Below are 18007 nucleotides of genomic sequence, written 5' to 3' on the forward strand. Positions count from 1 at the left end.
CTCACAAGTCCAGAGAGCAGTGTACAAGATTTTTAACATGCATAGACTGCGTCATGGGAAGTTATGACCTGTGGCTTTCAGCAGGGATGGTGGCACTTTTTCATTCACTGTTTTCTCTGGGATTGTGGCCACAGGAACAGTACATTTTGTTCTTACATAATCTACGTGTGTTAACTGAAGTTAGCCAGAAAAATAAGAGTAATGATAAAATGAATACAGAGCACAGAGTCCTCTAAATTCTAAACCCAAAAATGTTCTTCATTGACACTGGCAAAATTCTTGATGTGCATATTACAATAAATGTAGACGTACTGTATGTACACAATGCACACTGTGCAAGCAGAGAAAAAATCCCAATGTACCACCACCAACCACAGGCTGCAATTAGGTGCTTACGGAGCGAAAGGTCTAAAACAGGGGTGGGGAACATTTTTTCTGCTGAGGGCCATTTTGATATATATAACATTCTCGGGCCCGGTGCAGGCCACACCCCCTCCGTGTGACGTCACATGGGGATGGGGCCACAATTGCCGGTGATTACAGCAATGCCCGGAGCATCCTGAGGATGCTCCGAGGAGCTGTAAGGGCAGCAGTGTGACTGTCTGAAGCATCCTGGGGACACTCCAGGCGGCACGTCTGCATAGATTCTGGCTCCAGAGTGCCATTCTAGGCACCCTGCTATCCAGATGAGACTAGCAGAAAAAAGTTCAGAGGGCCAGACCAAAGGATTCCGCGGGCCTTATACGGCCCCTGGGCAGGAGGTTCCCCATCCCTGGTCTAAAACATCAAGTTTTCTTTTCCACGTGGAAAAGATCAGGACCGATTCCTTACATGTAGTGATACTTATATATCAGGTGTTATTCCTCTATAAACTGTTATCACCCCCACTTTAGAACACTTTACAAAATGATGGTTGTAACATAAATGAGTAGATTTACTGTCTAATGTATAAATTGGATAAGTGCAATGGAAGCGTATACTTGTAAACAAGACACACTGGCCACACATGAACAAATGTTGGTAAATGGATTACATGAAAAGCAGCAGCAGTCACTTAAAAAAAAAAAAAAAAGTTTAATTACAATAATAAATAATAATAATTACCTAGAACAGATTCACTCATTAGTGAATCTTGTCCACAGTAAATATCAATTCCACATCTATATGCTATGCTAATATAAGCATAAAGTATATTTACCATTGGTGAGGCCTCAAAAAGTATTATTCCTCATTGCCGTACACTGCAGCAATAAGCAATGTTTTTATGTGGCTATTAAACAAAAACCCTTGCTGTGATAGGCATCTGCCGGGCAAAGAGGAATGCAATAAAGTGATAACTGTTGCTACCTTTTTACACTGTGCATGCATGATCATAAAGCCGCTCAAAGTAAAGTAAAATCATGATAACTGGTAGGGGGAAGAACATGGAGGTTGCTGGGGAGGGTGTGGAAGAGTCAACTCTAACAATAAATCTCTCAGCTAAGCTTTTTGGACTCTGGAACAATTTGGCTAGGTCTCAGGGCCTGATTCAGAGCCGGACACTCTGACAGAGCGCTCGCTCTGAATCAGGGCCGGTCTTTTTTTTTTTTAGAACGGCCTCCTGGCCTCTCGCATAGCTTGGGTGACCACCCACAGTTATAGCAAGCGGCCAGGAAGACGGCCAGGAAGATGGTCAGTTAACTTCCACTGGTCCCTCAGCATGGACCAGTCTCTGCAGGGTAACTGACAGAAGGCTTTAGCTCAGATACACTGGGCTCAATTCAGAAGCGCCAGAGAACGGAACAGTGGGTAGCGCTATCCTGTTGGTCACAGGAAATATGCATCTTAAAGGCAAGATCTTTATTGCTCAATGTCTTGAAAAAGACAATTCCTCCACATTATACAGGTATTCGTCAGAAGTACAGACCTCTCTGAGAGTCAGAGGATATCTATTTTTCAGACTCACATGTTTTGGTTTTATCCCATTCTTACACACAATACCACAGGGGGTAAAAACCTGCCATGGATCCCTTAACCAATCAAACTATCTCACAAAATATAAATAAATAATCTTACATTTAAAAGGAGTTAAACAATTTCCTACTTCCTTACCTAAACCAAAGCACAAACTGATTTAGCATACAGTATAACTGCCTCTTAAAATGTAAATATAACTCACATTTCACAGGAACTGGTAAATTACATTCATCCTTTCAATTACCTATGTAACAGACCGGTTTGGCTTAATCACAATCTGATTTAGCATATATAGTAACTGTCTCTTTTCAAGAACACCTCTTTAGAAAGTTCCACACTACAGGAAATTCTTGAAAACAAACAAATTATTTTTCCCAAACCTGCTAGACACAGAGGGCCTGATTCAGACCCACTCGCGAGCGGCTGTCCGCTCGCAAGTGGGTCGATGGTGTGCACTGCGCATGCGCACGACGGAGGGAGCTCCGTCGTGCACATGCGCGAGACGCGACGAGCGAAGGACTTTCCTTCGCTCGTTGTGTCTGATCAAAGGGGGCGTGCTGTCGATGTTGATTGACAGCACGCCCCCTTTGGTGGGCGTGCCGGGGGCGTGCCTGCCAGACGGAGGCGTTCCCAAGGGAACGCCTACCGTGAGAAGCCGGCCCCACTGACATCACTAGTGATGTCAGTGGGAGTGATTTTGGCTCTGATAGAGCCAAAATCACTCCTGGCCTTGCGCTTGAGAAACTCAACCGCAGGCTTCTGCGCGCACTGGCGATGGTCGCGATGGTCAAGACCATCGCGACCATCATCCTGCACGCTCGTATAGGCTGTGGGTGGTGACCCACAGCTATACGAGCGTCCAGGAGGACGCTCAATATTTATGGAGGTGGGCCCTGATTCAGAGCGAGCGCTCTGGTCAGAGCGTCCGGCTCTGAATCAGGGCCTGAGACACATGGGAGACCCCCTAGTGTGCATTTCAAAGAAAAGGCTTGTTCAGTCACCACCAAACTCCTTGCTGGTGCCAAAACTGACCATATTACACTATGTGAGAATGTCCCAGAAACAATCTGTTTCCAAAAGTCAAAGCCTTCTAAAAGAAAATACCTTATACATTCCTCATAAGTGCATAGTCTGTACATTTAAACATTAAATTCTACAACCACACACAGCACAATAAATATAACATTAAAACATATGATTAAATATAAATTTACAGTACATGGCGCCTAGCCCCAATAGTTCATATGAAAATAGCGCTGCAGCACAAGGAATTAACCCTCTCAGTGCCACAGCCGCCATCTTGGTCATGTGGTACTGCACTTTAGCCCCTATTCCTCCACCTTTGCTCCTCCAAATACAACTTGATATTTACAAATATGAAATTGTTAGTGCTCATTCACAATTATGCCCTCATACACATGCTGCTTTTAAATTTCATTAAATTTAAACAAACATTCATATGATACCAGGGAGGAAAGATTGCCTAAGGCTAAGGGATGAATGATCGCCATGCCTGCCAAATTTTTTCACCTTTTTAAAATATACGTTGCCTGGAAATGCGTAGATGTGTGGTGAGCGCTGATTAATGTATTTATGTTCAGATTATGCAATATAATATTTAATCAATTTGTCTATATTTATCATGTGGTTTTCAATGTCAAATCATAGGCATTTCCTATCCATCTTTAATGGATCAGTTAGAAAATTAAAATAATAATGGTTTAAAAAAGAATCATATTTTAGAATGCAGAATGTTCTAGTTATGCCAGCTACACGTAGAATGACCCTGTTGATTGGCCCAAGCAATGGGATTGGTGTCCCATTTGACCACACACTCCTTGCATTACCAAGGCTTTTTGGCTAGCCACCCCCCTGTTGCCACCCAGAATTGCCCACTGAAATTGCCTCTCTGCGTCCAAATTTACGGATCCCGGCAGTAACAGTTGGTACGCATGCACCGTGCGACTCGGACGTATGCGCAGACTCAAGACATTGACCACTCAAGTGCGGCTTGAACACTGGGCTCACCTCTAAATCAGGCCCATTGTGTGATATTGCTAGTGTTATCACAGCATATGGTCAGCATAAAGCACTGGCTGTGTAATAAACATCCTGACTTTAGCAATACATTCTTTCATTCTGAAATTACTTTATTTATTTCTTCACTACATTTGTTGTAAAAAGTTAAGTAAGCCTGACTCAGTAACAGTAACATCGTAAGCTTATTTATTTCATATGTAATTGAATTGCTGTAGAAATTTTAATTTGAACAACTATCCACCTCTCTGCAACAATCACTCTTACCTATTACTAATTTCACTTCTCCTGAAACTGCTGTATCACATTTGAACCAGACCCTAGAACTAGCCCTTGATGAAGTAGCTCCAGCTACCCATCACATTCCGCGTAGACTTAGATGTCAACTGTGGCATTCCAAATTCACAAGACACCTCCAAAAACCCTCACGTAAAGTAGAACGTCATTGGCGAAACTCTCACACTCCAAGTGACTTCTCACATATAAGACGATCTACCACTCTTATCGTAATGCACTGGATAATGCCAAACAGACATATTTCCAATCTGTTATCCCTGCCCAAGCCTCTAACCCCAAGCGCCTTTTTAATACATTTAAATCACTTCATACCCCTCCGTCACCCAACCCACCTGCTATTATCAGTACACAAGATCTTGCTTCCTATTTCAAGATCAAGATTGATAATATCCAAAATTAAATGGTATGCACTTCCTCAGCCAGGGTCTTGTTCAATTTCCTACCTGAACCCAGTGGCACGTTCTCATCATTTGACCCCACTAATGAAGATGAAGTATCTACACTCTTCTCATCCTCCTACTCTACTACCTCTACTCTTGATCCTATACCTTCACAAATCAGTAAAGCTCTGTCTCCTGTGCTCATTCCATACTTAACTAAAATCTGTAATCTCTCTTTCTCTACTGGTATCCTTCCATCACTGTTCAAGCATGCAGTGATCACTCCCATTTTGAAAAAACAAAATTCTGACCCTAACTCTCTCAAATTATTGTCCTATCTCCCAGCTACCTTGCCCCTCCAAGCTACTGCAGAGACTTGCCTACACTCGCCTCACACACTTTCTTAACACCCACAACTTATTTGACCCACTTCAGTCAGGCTTTCGTTCCCAACACTCCACTGAGAAAGCACTAACTAAGGTAGTAAATGATCTGGTCACTGCCAAGGCTAAAGGCCATTATTCACTTCTAATTCTTCTAGATCTCTCTGCTGCCTTTGACACTGTTGACCACTCTCTTCTCATACAAACACTACAATCTCTAGGTCTTCAAGACACAGCCCATTTTAGGTTCTCATCCTACCTATCTAATCGCTCCTTCACTGTTCGCTTTTCTGATTTTACCTCCACTTTGCTACTTCTATCAGTTGGAGTACCACAAGGATCAGTATTAGGTCCTCTGCTTTTCTCAATATATACCACCCCTCTTGGCAAACTAATCGGAATCGGTATGAAATACCGCCGGCCGCATGAGTTCCCGGCAGCGGAAGCCCGACAGCGCTGGAAATCACGATCGTAGCTAGGGGCTGCCTAACCCTAAATCCCCCCCGGGGGTGCTTAACCCTAACCCTCCCTCCCCCCTAGCCTAACCCTAACCCTCCCGGGGGGGTGCCTAACCCCGAGTCCTCCCCGGGTGCCCTAAACCTAACACTCCCCCCCGCGGCTGTCTGCTCATGGTGCCCGGCATCCCTTCGATCGGGATGCCGGGCGCCTGTCTCCCGGCGTTGGGGAAATGACAGGTGTCTAGATATAGATGCCCGGCATTTCACCCTCGCCGGGATATGACAGTCGGGAAGCCGGCTGACAGTATTAAGGCAGCCGGTTTCCCGATTGTATACCAACCAGGGCCAGACTGGCCATCGGGCACTTCTGGCAAATGCCAGAAGGGCCGATGGTCACAAGGGCCGGTTTGACGGAGCATGGGTTACCCGGGAGAACAATCTCCCGAGCGGCGCCATGCTCTGAAATGCGCGGTCGCGTCATTGCGCAATGATGCCATGACGCAGTCGCGTCATGATGTCATGACGTGGCCGGCGCCAAGCCCCTCCTGGGCAGCGTCCACTCAGGCACGTGGATGCCAGTGAGACAGCTCCTGCGAGCTGTCAACACGCAGGACTGCTTCCCCTGTTGCTATGTGCAGCGCCGGCCACGTCATGGTCGGATTATAGGCACGCCCCCTGGCTGGCTTCTGCCTCCCGGCAGCAGGGACCACATGATAATTGTGGCTGATTTAGAAAGCCCCGCCCCCTTTGATGAAATAATGCCCGCGATTCGCGGGTGAGTAGGGGGCCGGGCCTTGTGCCGCGAAATACCCGTCTCCTTTTGAAAAGATGGTACCTGAGGTAACGACTGAGCGTGCCCATACTGCTTTCCTCCCTCTCAATCTATCTTCCTCACTCCCTCCACTTCTCTCTCTGGGCCTGATTCAGACCCGGTCGCAAGCGCTGAGCGCTCACAACCGGGTCGATGGTGGCCCACAGCGCATGTGCACGCGAGACCTGGCTAGCGACGGGCAATCCTTCGCTCCGGGTCTCGCACAAGAATGGAGCAAGCTGTCGATGTTGAGTGACAGCTCGCCCCTTTTGGTGGATGGCCGGGGGATGGCTGGCCGCCCAAACGGAGGCGTTCCCGAGGGAACGCTTGCCGTTTTGGGGCGGCCCCACTGACATCATGAGTGATGTCAGTGGAGAGCTTCCGGCTCTCTTAGAGCCGAAAGCTCTCTGGGGCTTGCGATGAACGAGACCCTACCACAAGGGTCTCGTCGCAAGCCCAATGGTCGCGATGGTCTTGACCATCGCGACCATCATCATGGCTGCTCGCTATAGCTGTGGGTGGTCTCCCACAGCTATGCGAGCGGCCAGGAGGCCGCTACAAAAATAAAATAGAAAAACGCCCTGATTCAGAGTGAGCGCTCTTTCATATCGTCCGGCTCTGAATCATGGCCACTGTCCCCTACTCCTGTCCCCCTCCCTCCCCCCTCCCATTCTCTGAGGCAAATTCAATTAGGAGCAAATACATACGCCCGGCCGAATCTGCGTGGCAGCTGCCGCACTTAACGGCAGTGGGATTTTGCTCAAAAGTGTTCCCTACCCCATAGGGTAACGAGCACTTTTGAGCGAATAGAGCAGAGAATAGAGAACGGCTGCCGTTGCTGGCGTTTAAACGCCGTGGCAACGCCAATTTGCACCCTTTGCCTGCAATTGAATTCCCCTCTCTATTTCTACATCTCTCTCACTTTCTCCCCCCTCTCTTATGGTGCGTACACACGTAGCTATCTACCAGCGATATGATATCGCTGGGAGATCGTTATGCACCCTCCCTGGTGTGCTGGATGATCAATATCGATCATCCAGCACACCACCAACTTACCGAACTACTATAGCGATCTGCCATCATCGATCACGTGTCCCTACAGTAACTTAATCGAAATCAAGCAAATTGACTGGCATATCGCTATCATCCATATGTGGCCGCGCATCGCCGGTCGACGGTAAGTTGATAGGGACCATTTAAAAAGAACAATTTGAAAGATTACAGTAGCGATATCGTTATCATTCAAATCGTTCTTTTAAATCGCAACGTGTGTACGCACCCTCCCTGTCTTTCTCTCCCTCACCGCTTTCCCTCTCTTAGGGGTCTATTTGATGTTACTTATCGGACCCTGATAATTAACATTCTAACGCTACGTGAGCGCTGGAGCAATTCATCATTGCTCCAGCGCAGAGACAGCTGATCCGAAAATCATCTGTCTCCCCAAAGTGTTTCACTGTTCCTTTCAGATAAGACAAGTGCGCATGTGTGACCTACGGGTCACGCATGCGCACAAGAGCGTATGGTGACAGCAGGCCATTCCGAGAGATGAAGGTAAGCAGGAGATGCTTTACCCTCTTGATGAATGACCCAAACACCTAATTTCTACAATTGCAGGTGAAAATTTTCATTTTCCTCTGCTTTTGTAAAAATTCGGTGACGATGAATAGGCCGCTATGTATTTCACTCCCTGTCCCTCTCTCTCTCTCTCTCTCTCTCTCCTCTCTCCCCTCCCTCACTCTTTCCCTTCCCCCATTCTTCTCCCTGGCAATTTTATTGATGGGGCCCCCACAATCCGGCCCTTGGCCACATCATTATATAGTGATGCGGCCTGGTATGTGATGCACGGCGGGGGCCGGGCCTGGGAGTAACCTGGGAGGAATGGCTGGACGACATTTTGACAGCTCCTGTGAGCTGCCAGTAGGATTGCCTGGCGGCACCATGCTGAGGACATGGTAGAGTCACTGGAGTGTCAGGTGCGGCCGCGGTAATGTCATGACGCGGCTGGCCGATGGATGAGAAGCATGGCAATTGCGGACGAGAAGCTGACTGGAATGACTGGATGCAATCTTCGGACACCTCATGATCTGCTGACAGACGCCATCTGCAGATGCCAGGATATTACTGTGAGTGGCATAATGTGTTATAAGAAGCATTATTGTGTGTGTGTCATAATGTATAAGGGGCACTACTACTGTGTGGCATAACGTGAATGGGCTCTACTGTGTGGTGTAATGTGAATAAGAGACACTACTATGCAGTGTAGTGTGATGAAGGGACACTACTGTGTGGTGTAATGTGACTAAGGGATACTAATGTGTGACATAACGTGACTATTGGGCACTACCATGTGATGTAACGTGAAAAAGGGACAACTCTGTGTAACGTGAAAAAGGTGCACTACTGTGTGATGTAACATGAAAAAGGTGCACTACTGTGTGATTTAATGTGAATAAGGGACACTACTGTGCGGTGTAATTTCTTTAGATTGTAAGCTCTCACGAGCAGGGCCCTTTTGCCTAATGTGCTTCTCCTTATACTTTCTTTTACTTCTTACTCCTCAAAAGAGCTCTAACAATTGATTGCTGACTCCCTGCTGGTTATTTTGAGCGCTATGATCGCTAATGCAGCATATACTTGTCCTGTATTGTATTGTACTGTAAGTCAATGGTTTCTTGTTCACTTATTTGTTTATGTACTTTGTAAGGCACTGCGGATCACTTATGGCGCCATAGAAATAGAGGATAATAATACTGTGACTAAGATGCACTACTGTGTGGCATAATTTGCTTTGGGGGTACTACTATGTGGTTACACACCTTCCCAGTGAGACCATACCTGGATTCACTTGTGGATTGTGGCACAAACGCTCTTTTGTTAAAATGTGCACAGATGTGTCCTCTGCGTTCAGCACCTCTGCTCTAAAATATTCCTGCAGTGAACACTATCTAATCCTGTACAATTGCTAAGCTAGGGCTTGGTCATTTGGGAAAATGCCTTCCCTTTATTTTGCGTGTGACATACACCAGTAATACCGGACTATGGCACGTTTGAATCCCCTGCAGGATGACCTCTGTTGTAGGTATTACATTTTTAATACAGAAAATGATGTGTACTTGTATGTTGTTTCTAATATTAATTATATTTGTAAGAGCATAGACTAAAAAGTGGGAGGGACCAGGAATAGTAAGGGGAGGAGTCTATGCCAGGAGCAGATGCTGTCGCAAGTTGGGCCTGTTTGCTCTTTAAATGCCAGGGCCAATTTTTAGTCCCAGTCCGGCCCTGATACCAACTAATCAGCTCTTTTGGTTTTCAGTATGATCTGTAAGCGGACGATAATCAAATTTACCTATCCTCTCCAGATTTGTCACCATCTGTGCTGGTCCATGTCACTGAATGTCTCTCTGCCATTTCATCTTGGATGTCATCTCGCCACCTCAAACTTAATATATCCAAAACAGATTTAATTATATTTCCACCGGCCAATAGTAGTTACCAACCTGATATCTCTATTACTGTTGACAACTCAACAATCATCCCCACCCCACAAGCTCGCTGCCTAGGTGTCATCCTTGACTCTGAACTGTCTTGTGTTCCCCACATTCAATCTGTCTCTAAATCCTGTTACATACATCTTAAAAACATAGCCAAAATTCGACCATATCTTACGCAAGACACTGCAAAAACTCTAATACACGCACTCATTATTTCGCTCATTGACTATTGCAATAGTCTCCTTATTGGTCTTCCCAAAAACAGGCTCTCCCCACTACAATCCATTTTGAATGCAGCTGCGAGGTTGATCTTTCTCACCAAACGTTCAATGTCTGCTGATCCACTCTGTCAGTCCCTTCATTGGCTGCCGGTTTTCTACCGTATTCAATTTAAAATACTTACACTCACACATAAAGTTATTAACCAAACCACACCAACATACATCTCTTTACTTATCTCAAAATATCTTCCAACCCGACATCTACGCTCTGCACAAGATCTGCGTCTCTCATCCCGGCGCATTACTTGTTCCCATGCACGGTTACAGGACTTTATTCAGGCTGCGCCCACCCTGTGGAATGCCCTCCCACGCACAATAAGACTTTCCACTAGTTTCCAAACATTCAAGCGTTCTCTGAAAGCTCACCTCTTCAGACAAGCTTATCAGATTCCAGGACTGCCCACCTAACCTTTTATAGCTCCCTATCTAAAGGGGTGTATCCATTAGCAAATAAATTTGAACGATGAACGATTTATCGTTCAGTCGTTCAATTAATCTGCTAATGGATAGGCTCTGAACGATAAAAATGTGCACTCCCGCGGCCCACAAATTGGGTCTTTTTTAGAAATATCTGTTGCGGTAAACAACGAATGTCGAACGATTTTTTAATGAAAATGAATAGAAACATCAAAAAAAATCCACTCCCAGAATGATGTCATGCAATATCGTTCGTCGTTTTCAAAAATCTGTCATGTACATGACAGATATCTGTCACAGCAGCCCCAGGAATTTTCAAAAGATAAATCTTTTGTCTTTCAGAAAGATCCGCTACTGGATAGGCCCCTTAACTCTCTTCTTATAGTAAACACCTATCACATCTTCTCTTTCTTCAATTTAATATCCTCCTAACCCTAGGCCAACTTTCCACTGTGATTGGATTATACAGCCCACCAAGAACATCTGCAATAGGGATGGACCAATTTGCAATATGTAGCACCTATCCTTGTGTATCAACACCAATTTCCCTATAGATTGTAAGCTTGCGAGCAGGGCCCTCTTACCCTTATGTATGTCTTTTATGTATGTATGTATGTCTTTTACAACCCAGTATAATGTTAATGTTGATTCAAATTGTAAAGCGCAACGGAATTTGCTGCGCTATATAAGAAACTGTTAATAAACTGTTAAGAAATAAATGTATTGGAAGTACTTTTAGAAATTAATGGTCCTGGTGCTCTAAATCACATTATTATCACAAAGAATCTGGACTGCAAAGCTTTTTTACTTATGGTTTCCAGGATAGATGAGCGCAAGAGTAACATATATTCAAAATGTACAATGCACTTTTCAAATCTATTCTATCTATCTATCTCATAGCTATCTATCTAGTTAATTTTACCTTTTAAAATACTGCTGCTTTAAATCTGGGGACTAAGGACCTCATTCTGAGTCGGTCGAAGAGGCCGCACGGTCGTACGGGAAAAGGGGCCGGATATGCAAATGATTCCCTCGCAAGTTGCGTCCCTAAGTTCGGATCGGTAGCTGGCCGACCAAGGGGAGGAAGCGGCCGGAATTAAAAAAAATACTCCCCCTTCTCGTACGCATTGCACGTCATCTCCGGGCATATAAGGAATAATCGAGACCATCGGAACTGGTCGTAGAGCTTAAGGTTGACCATACCCTCTCTTAAGCTCAACGATCATGTCAGTGTAAAAACCTCCCATGTCACATGTGCCATGACGCTACTTTGTTAATTATGCACTCCCATAAACCGTATGCACTCCCATAAAACGCCGTTCGCATAATTAGGCACGCCTGCGTTCGGATCTCCACCCCCCCGTTTTCAAGCACCTTCCCCTGTTACCACCCACAAACGCCTCAATCTGTCACTCAAACAACCGACCTGGCTGTGTTCAAGGAGAGAGAAATTTCTGATCGTAGCGGCTACTTTGCGCACGCGCATTGCGAACTTTACGCATGCGCAGTATAGCGAACATCGGTGGCGTACGACCGTGCGGCCGCTTTGACCGACTCTGAATGAGGTCCTGAATCTATGAAATCTTGCGGCTGCCTGCAACTTGCAGGCAATTAATACATTTACCCATATAACTTCAGTTATTGTTGTTTGTCTTGCATTACCTAACTTGTATGTACTATGTAAATTCCACTATATAATCCATGTTTAAAGAAAATAATTCAAATTAAAACTAGAAATGTGTGGTCATTAGAGATACCATGCACTCTACAGTGAGAACACTCTAACAGAACAATGAGTGTTGGAGCCAGGGCTGTAGCAAGGGTAGTGCAGCCGGTGCCATCGCACAGGGCACCACAGGTCAGGGGGCGCTGTTTGGGTCTGTCAAATTTCTGTTTATTATTATTCCTGCTTTTAGCTTCCTCTTATTTCAACCCCAGCATATCATGGCCTCTCCTATCTCTTCCATGGCCCTTCCCCATGAAGCCATGGCCCTTATTTGGGTGCATTATGTCCCTTTGACAAATGAGCGGGGCGCCAATGCTCTTTCTGGCACAGGGCACCAAAAAGTCTAGTTACGGCTCTGGTTGGAGCTACAGATAATCCGCTCCAGAGGCCGGTGCTCTGCTCTTCCTCTTCAGTGCAGGGATGTGGAATGTGAAGTAAAGATGTGTTTGGCCTTTTAGTTCTGGACCTGTTAGCCCAAACAGTGTTACAATGTACACACCCTGGCCCCTGTGCATAATCAGAAGAGCATAGCATTGGCCTCCAGAGCAGACCAACGGACCCCACTAAACTTTGCTACAGGGCCTGGAGAATAAAGGTTCACACTATACAGAAATGTGTGATTGACATTGAATACTAAGGTGCATTAAATTCATTAATCATTTTAGATTATGGTGCAATTTTTATGGCATATTCTTGTAAGACATGTACAAATGCAAGCTGCAGGGATAAATTGTGCTATTTGATGTCATGTTCATTTACAAGGAAAAGAGAGCCATATATCATATTTTGTGTAACTGGCTAAGGACAGAGCATACTGTATCATGTTCACAACCTAGAAGGAGTTCAAGGTGATGAGAATTAAACACTTCTAGGTCAGATGATATCTCGGAGGTTGAGCAAGGTGAAAAGTCTGTATTTGTTACAGGGAAATCATTATACAAATTATTTTCCAGTGTTTTGCAATTCAACGTGATCGGTTTCTGAGAGTTTCCAGTCAACAGTCAATCAGTAATAAATGCTTATCCATGTAAGGTCATTGGTGACACACCTTAAATACATCATAGAGAGCAGAAAAGCAACCTCTGGGGGAGATGTATCAAGCCTTCTAAAGAGTGTAGAAGAGGACAAGTGGAGAAGTTAGCCAAAGCAGCAAATCAGCATCCAGCTAGCATTGATCAAGTCCATTCTAAAAAATGATAGGTGGGCAGCTTCTCCACTAGTCCACTTCCTAGAAGGCTTGATATACGTCCACCAAAGACATTAAAACAAAAAGCAGAATGAGGATAATTTTTAACCAATGAAATTAATACAATCAAATAGTGATATAAACTCTTAGATAAATCATTTGAGATTGATATTCTTATAGACGAAGGGCCTGATTCAGCAGTGGACGTAATGCCGATATTTACACAGATTGAGCGATTTATTTGCCATTACGCATGCATGTACAGTAAGTCGCACACGTGTTGCGGCTCACTGTAAGCGGCAGTGGGTGTCTTTATGCCAGATGTGCTTTGGCAGGCATTAGCACAGGAGCATAACTAGGTATTTGAGGGCCCCATAGCAAAAGTTTGTATGGGCCCCTATGTACCACCCAATTGTGAAAAATATATATAACACATGTAACTTTGACAAGGAAGATGGTCCCCCATTAGCTCTGGGCCCTATAGTAGCTGCACCCCTTGCACCTATGGTAGTTACTCCGATGCATTAATATTTTTGCAGATGCGTTCCACACAAAATCGCAGCTGCGATCACATTAGCGTCCACTGCTTAAACATGCCCTAAATTAATAACCTAGATAGTTGGTGGTGACTCGCTCCAAAAACATCAGTGGTGAAAAAAGGAAAAAAGCTGCAAAGGGGAAAATAAAGGAGGCTGGTCAACTAAGCTCCATAGAACAGTACATGTAAGGGATATACTGGCGGTCTCTGGACCTTGAGAATGATATTTTCTTATATCCAATGAGCAGCCTCATTTAGTGGATATCCATATGTGTACTAAGAAAAATGCAAACTGTGCACTGTGTGTACACAATAACTGTTATATAGACATGCAATTATAGCACTCACAACTTTACAAAAAATGTTGTGCCTTGAACAATATTTCACCATTGTCTACCAGTAGTTGTCAGTGGAATGCTGTGATATCTCTGGAATACCGGTATCCCACTTGTATCTGAAGGAGGGCCAAAAATCACCAAGGAAGGGGTAAAATGCAAGATAATTTCAAAATGGCCAAAGTTTCTAACTCCACTTACCTTTTCTTAGAATTATGCACATTTTGGACATTCATTTAGATCCCAATGTCCATCAATGTGATTGCATTTTTAATAAAACCAATTCATTTTGAGTAGTTATTGCAAAGCAAAACAGAGCAAGAAGTGAAATAAGATATAAGCAAAATACAAAAAACAAAGTATCCTCAGGCTGTGGAAGTGGATAGGAGTCTGCACAATGCTTACCTAGATACTTTGTTTTCTATATCACCACTTGGTATTTTATTTTTAGTGTTTTGATTTCCAATTGATTATACTTACTAGAAAACATCGGATTTATGTACATTGATATCTCATTATTTATTTATTTCTACTTTTGTTGTTAAGTAATTTTTTATAATGCAACTTTATTGTTAGTTTCATCTTTTTCTGCCACTAAAAGGGTCCGTTTATATTGAGTTTAAATATCTTCCAGACGTATTTCACATTTTGTTCTATTTTTGTTTTGAAATAAACACTCAAGATTCAATGGTATTATTAACAGTGCAATCATGCTGAGGGACATCGGGATCTAAATAAACGCCCAAAGCATTCATAATTCTACAAAAGCTGTTTTATCGAAATTTTGCCCATGTCGAAACCAATTTGCACTATTGTCTTTTATTTATCTCCTTTCTTGGTGATCCCTGGCCCATTTTCAGCCATGACAGGGCAATTGGTGGTCTAGAGAGATCACATTGTTGCACTGAACCACTGGTGGTCAATGGTGAAATATTGTCCAAGGTACAATTATTTAAAAAAGGTGAGTGCTATAATTGCACATCTACATAACATCAACTGTTTACACACAGCTTATCGCGCCCCCTATTGGCTGTACGCCGGGCTGAGAGGCACACAGCACCCCCCTCCCCAGCACGCAGCGAGGCAACGAAAATTATTTTTTATCTTTGTTTTCCGAAGGGGGCATGTGTCCAGTATTTAAAATGAGGACTATCAGTACTGTTGGTGCAGTATTCATCATGGTTTCTGGATAAGTATTTAGGGGGAGATTTAATAAAGCTTGGAGAGAGATAAAATTGGAGATAAATAGCACCAACCAATCATCTCCTAACTGTCACTTTACATGCTGTGTTTCAAAATGATAGTTAGGAGCTGATTGGTTGGTGCTATTAATCTCCAATTTTATCTCTCTCCAATCTTTATTAAATCTCCTCCTTAGAGTTCCAGTAAATGTAAGCTTGTGAGCAAAATCATTAGCAAAAGCATCAATATAGGTCAATATGGATAAAAATATATTGTGAAAGCAATAATATATCATACTTTTGATCTCAGCTTAAAAATGTTGCGTTCTTTTATTTCCTTTTAGATGATAGATTTAGTCAAGGCAATTTGGATTACTGCATAATAAAAGAATATTAAATAAAGCTTGCTGGTATATTACACTTGCATAAAAAGCAAACATACTTATTGCATCGATAATATAAGTACACGTTATCTTAACAAATCAATTGACATAATAAGCACATAAAAAATCAACACTATGGAATAAGAAGACATATGCTGAGCGATTCAATTGTTAGCGCCGGTGGCTGTCAGTGCCAGATGCCCAACGGAGCAATTCAGGGAGCGAACAGCCATTGGCGCCAGCATTTCTGCTCCTCCCCTTCTGAGATGGCAAGCAGAAATGTGTGAAAAGTCTGTGGTTTGGGGCGCCCAAATGGCCATATTGGCACTTCTACCAGGACTCAGATGGGTTCAATTGGTATACGCTGTCTAATTGGACGCAACAAACACGATAATTAATGGGCGCCCAAAAAACAAATTGAATTGCTACGTTGGGCACCCATTAATTATTGTGGTGCCCAAAACAATTGAATCGCCACCATGAAGTCTTTAAAGATCACTGTTCTGATTTGATGGAAGTGTGAGCTAAAGGCAGTTTCCTTCCAGTGATCTATTTAGATCCCTATAGCTAAAGTATGAGGAAAAAGAAAGGAAGAGTGGTCATATAGACTCTATAGGAAAGGGGAATAATATAGAAGTAAAGTGGAGCTGACAGGAGCACATATAAGCATAGTTCGGTTAGAACCTACGTTTAGCAGGTATGGGTCTGGTTGGTCCTGTTACAGTAGCTCCATTTTCAAAGACAGGAGGGTCCGTTATATCATTATCAGGTGGCGGGTAGGGAGGTGGTGGGGGAATAATTAATTGGGGTGGACTTCGGGAGGTTCCTCTTGGAGGTTTTTGTGGTACCTGCCGTCCATTACCTATGTGAAGGATGATACATGGGTTATTTCATTTAAATAATTTTAGTATAAACTTATCCCATAAATAATAGTTTCTTATATCTATCACACTTTAATTTGACAAAGTAATGTTTTTACTTATTTTATAGATTTGTGCATAAATACAGAAAAGATACTATTATATACAGTATTTTAAAAGTTGTCAAATACATTATGCTAAAGTACAATATCAAAAGCAATCCCTTTAATTACTAGATCTGGTAGGATAACTTTTTGCAGTATCTAAGAGCCAGCTTGATAAACAACACTCCTAGGAGAGGTCTATGCCATCTCTTTGATGCCAACATTTCAGCACTGCTTATGTAAATAGGAAGCTGGCAGTAACATAAGTGTCACTTCCCTTCATCTCTCGCCTAAACATGAAGTCAAGATAAGGGTGGAACAAAGATTCCAACTTTATATAATTTAGATTCCAGAAAGTGTTTTTTTTTGCTTTGTTTTTAAGAAGGAGATATCTTTGCAGTTTCTGTAAATGAAATAATATAATAAATATATATTTTTGCAAACTTGCATTTGGTATGTATCAGCAGTTCTGGACTAGGAGGCTTGCGGCAGGGAGGCCGCTAGTTAGGCTTTTCACCTGTAACTGATTGCACTTCTCTGGCAGCAGAAACACAATCCAGAAGCTCCATCACTAATTGGCGCACTTTTGTCAGTCAGTATTGGTACTTCACAACAGCACATACAGGGTAGGAAAGCATGGGTAGAGAAATGGGTCTACTTTTTTATCTCATCAATCTAAGGTTTTTATTCTTCAAAAACAGCCAAATAACATGTGTCCAAAATAATTGAGGCTCTGAAAGGTCCCAAAGTGAAGGTGTTGCACACAGACCCCAAGTATATCAGATAACAGGACCTCTTTCAAAGAATTATTGTAAGATTACCACCTTCTTCCCTTCGATCTGTAAAACCAGAGATTCCCAAACTCCGCCATTACAGTCCAGGTTTTAAGCATATCCAGCTCTCCTGCTTTTAAAAAAGGAGTTTTGATGTGATTTTCCCTTCTTTTCACACTGAGCTATCATGTGTCTAACTACCGTGTTTCCCCGATAATAAGACCTACCCCAAAAATAAGCCCTACCCTTACTTTTGAAAAACGGTCCAAAATAAGCCCTACCCCGAAAATAAGCCCTAACAAAAAAAATGTAAAAAAAAATTATGGTAAGTAAATAATTGTAAAGCAGGGCTGTGGCCATGATGGGGATAAAAGCATGACTGAGGGCATGATGGGGATAAAAGCGGGACT

At 43.4% G+C, this 18007-nt stretch overlaps 1 protein-coding gene across 1 annotated transcript in view; it reads right to left on the reverse strand.

Moving 5' to 3' along the window:
• The window catches only part of COBL (cordon-bleu WH2 repeat protein), a 440790-nt gene that overhangs the window by 145673 nt on the left and 277110 nt on the right, over positions 1 to 18007 (reverse strand). The window contains exon 12 of the mRNA XM_088464406.1: positions 16549 to 16722. Coding sequence (XP_088320532.1) covers positions 16549 to 16722 — 174 coding nt within the window. The remainder of the gene's footprint in view (positions 1 to 16548; positions 16723 to 18007) is intronic.

This window comes from Taudactylus pleione, unplaced genomic scaffold, assembly GCF_031769625.1.
Source record: "Taudactylus pleione unplaced genomic scaffold, aTauple2 ptg000054l, whole genome shotgun sequence".
NCBI lineage: Eukaryota > Metazoa > Chordata > Amphibia > Anura > Myobatrachidae > Taudactylus > Taudactylus pleione.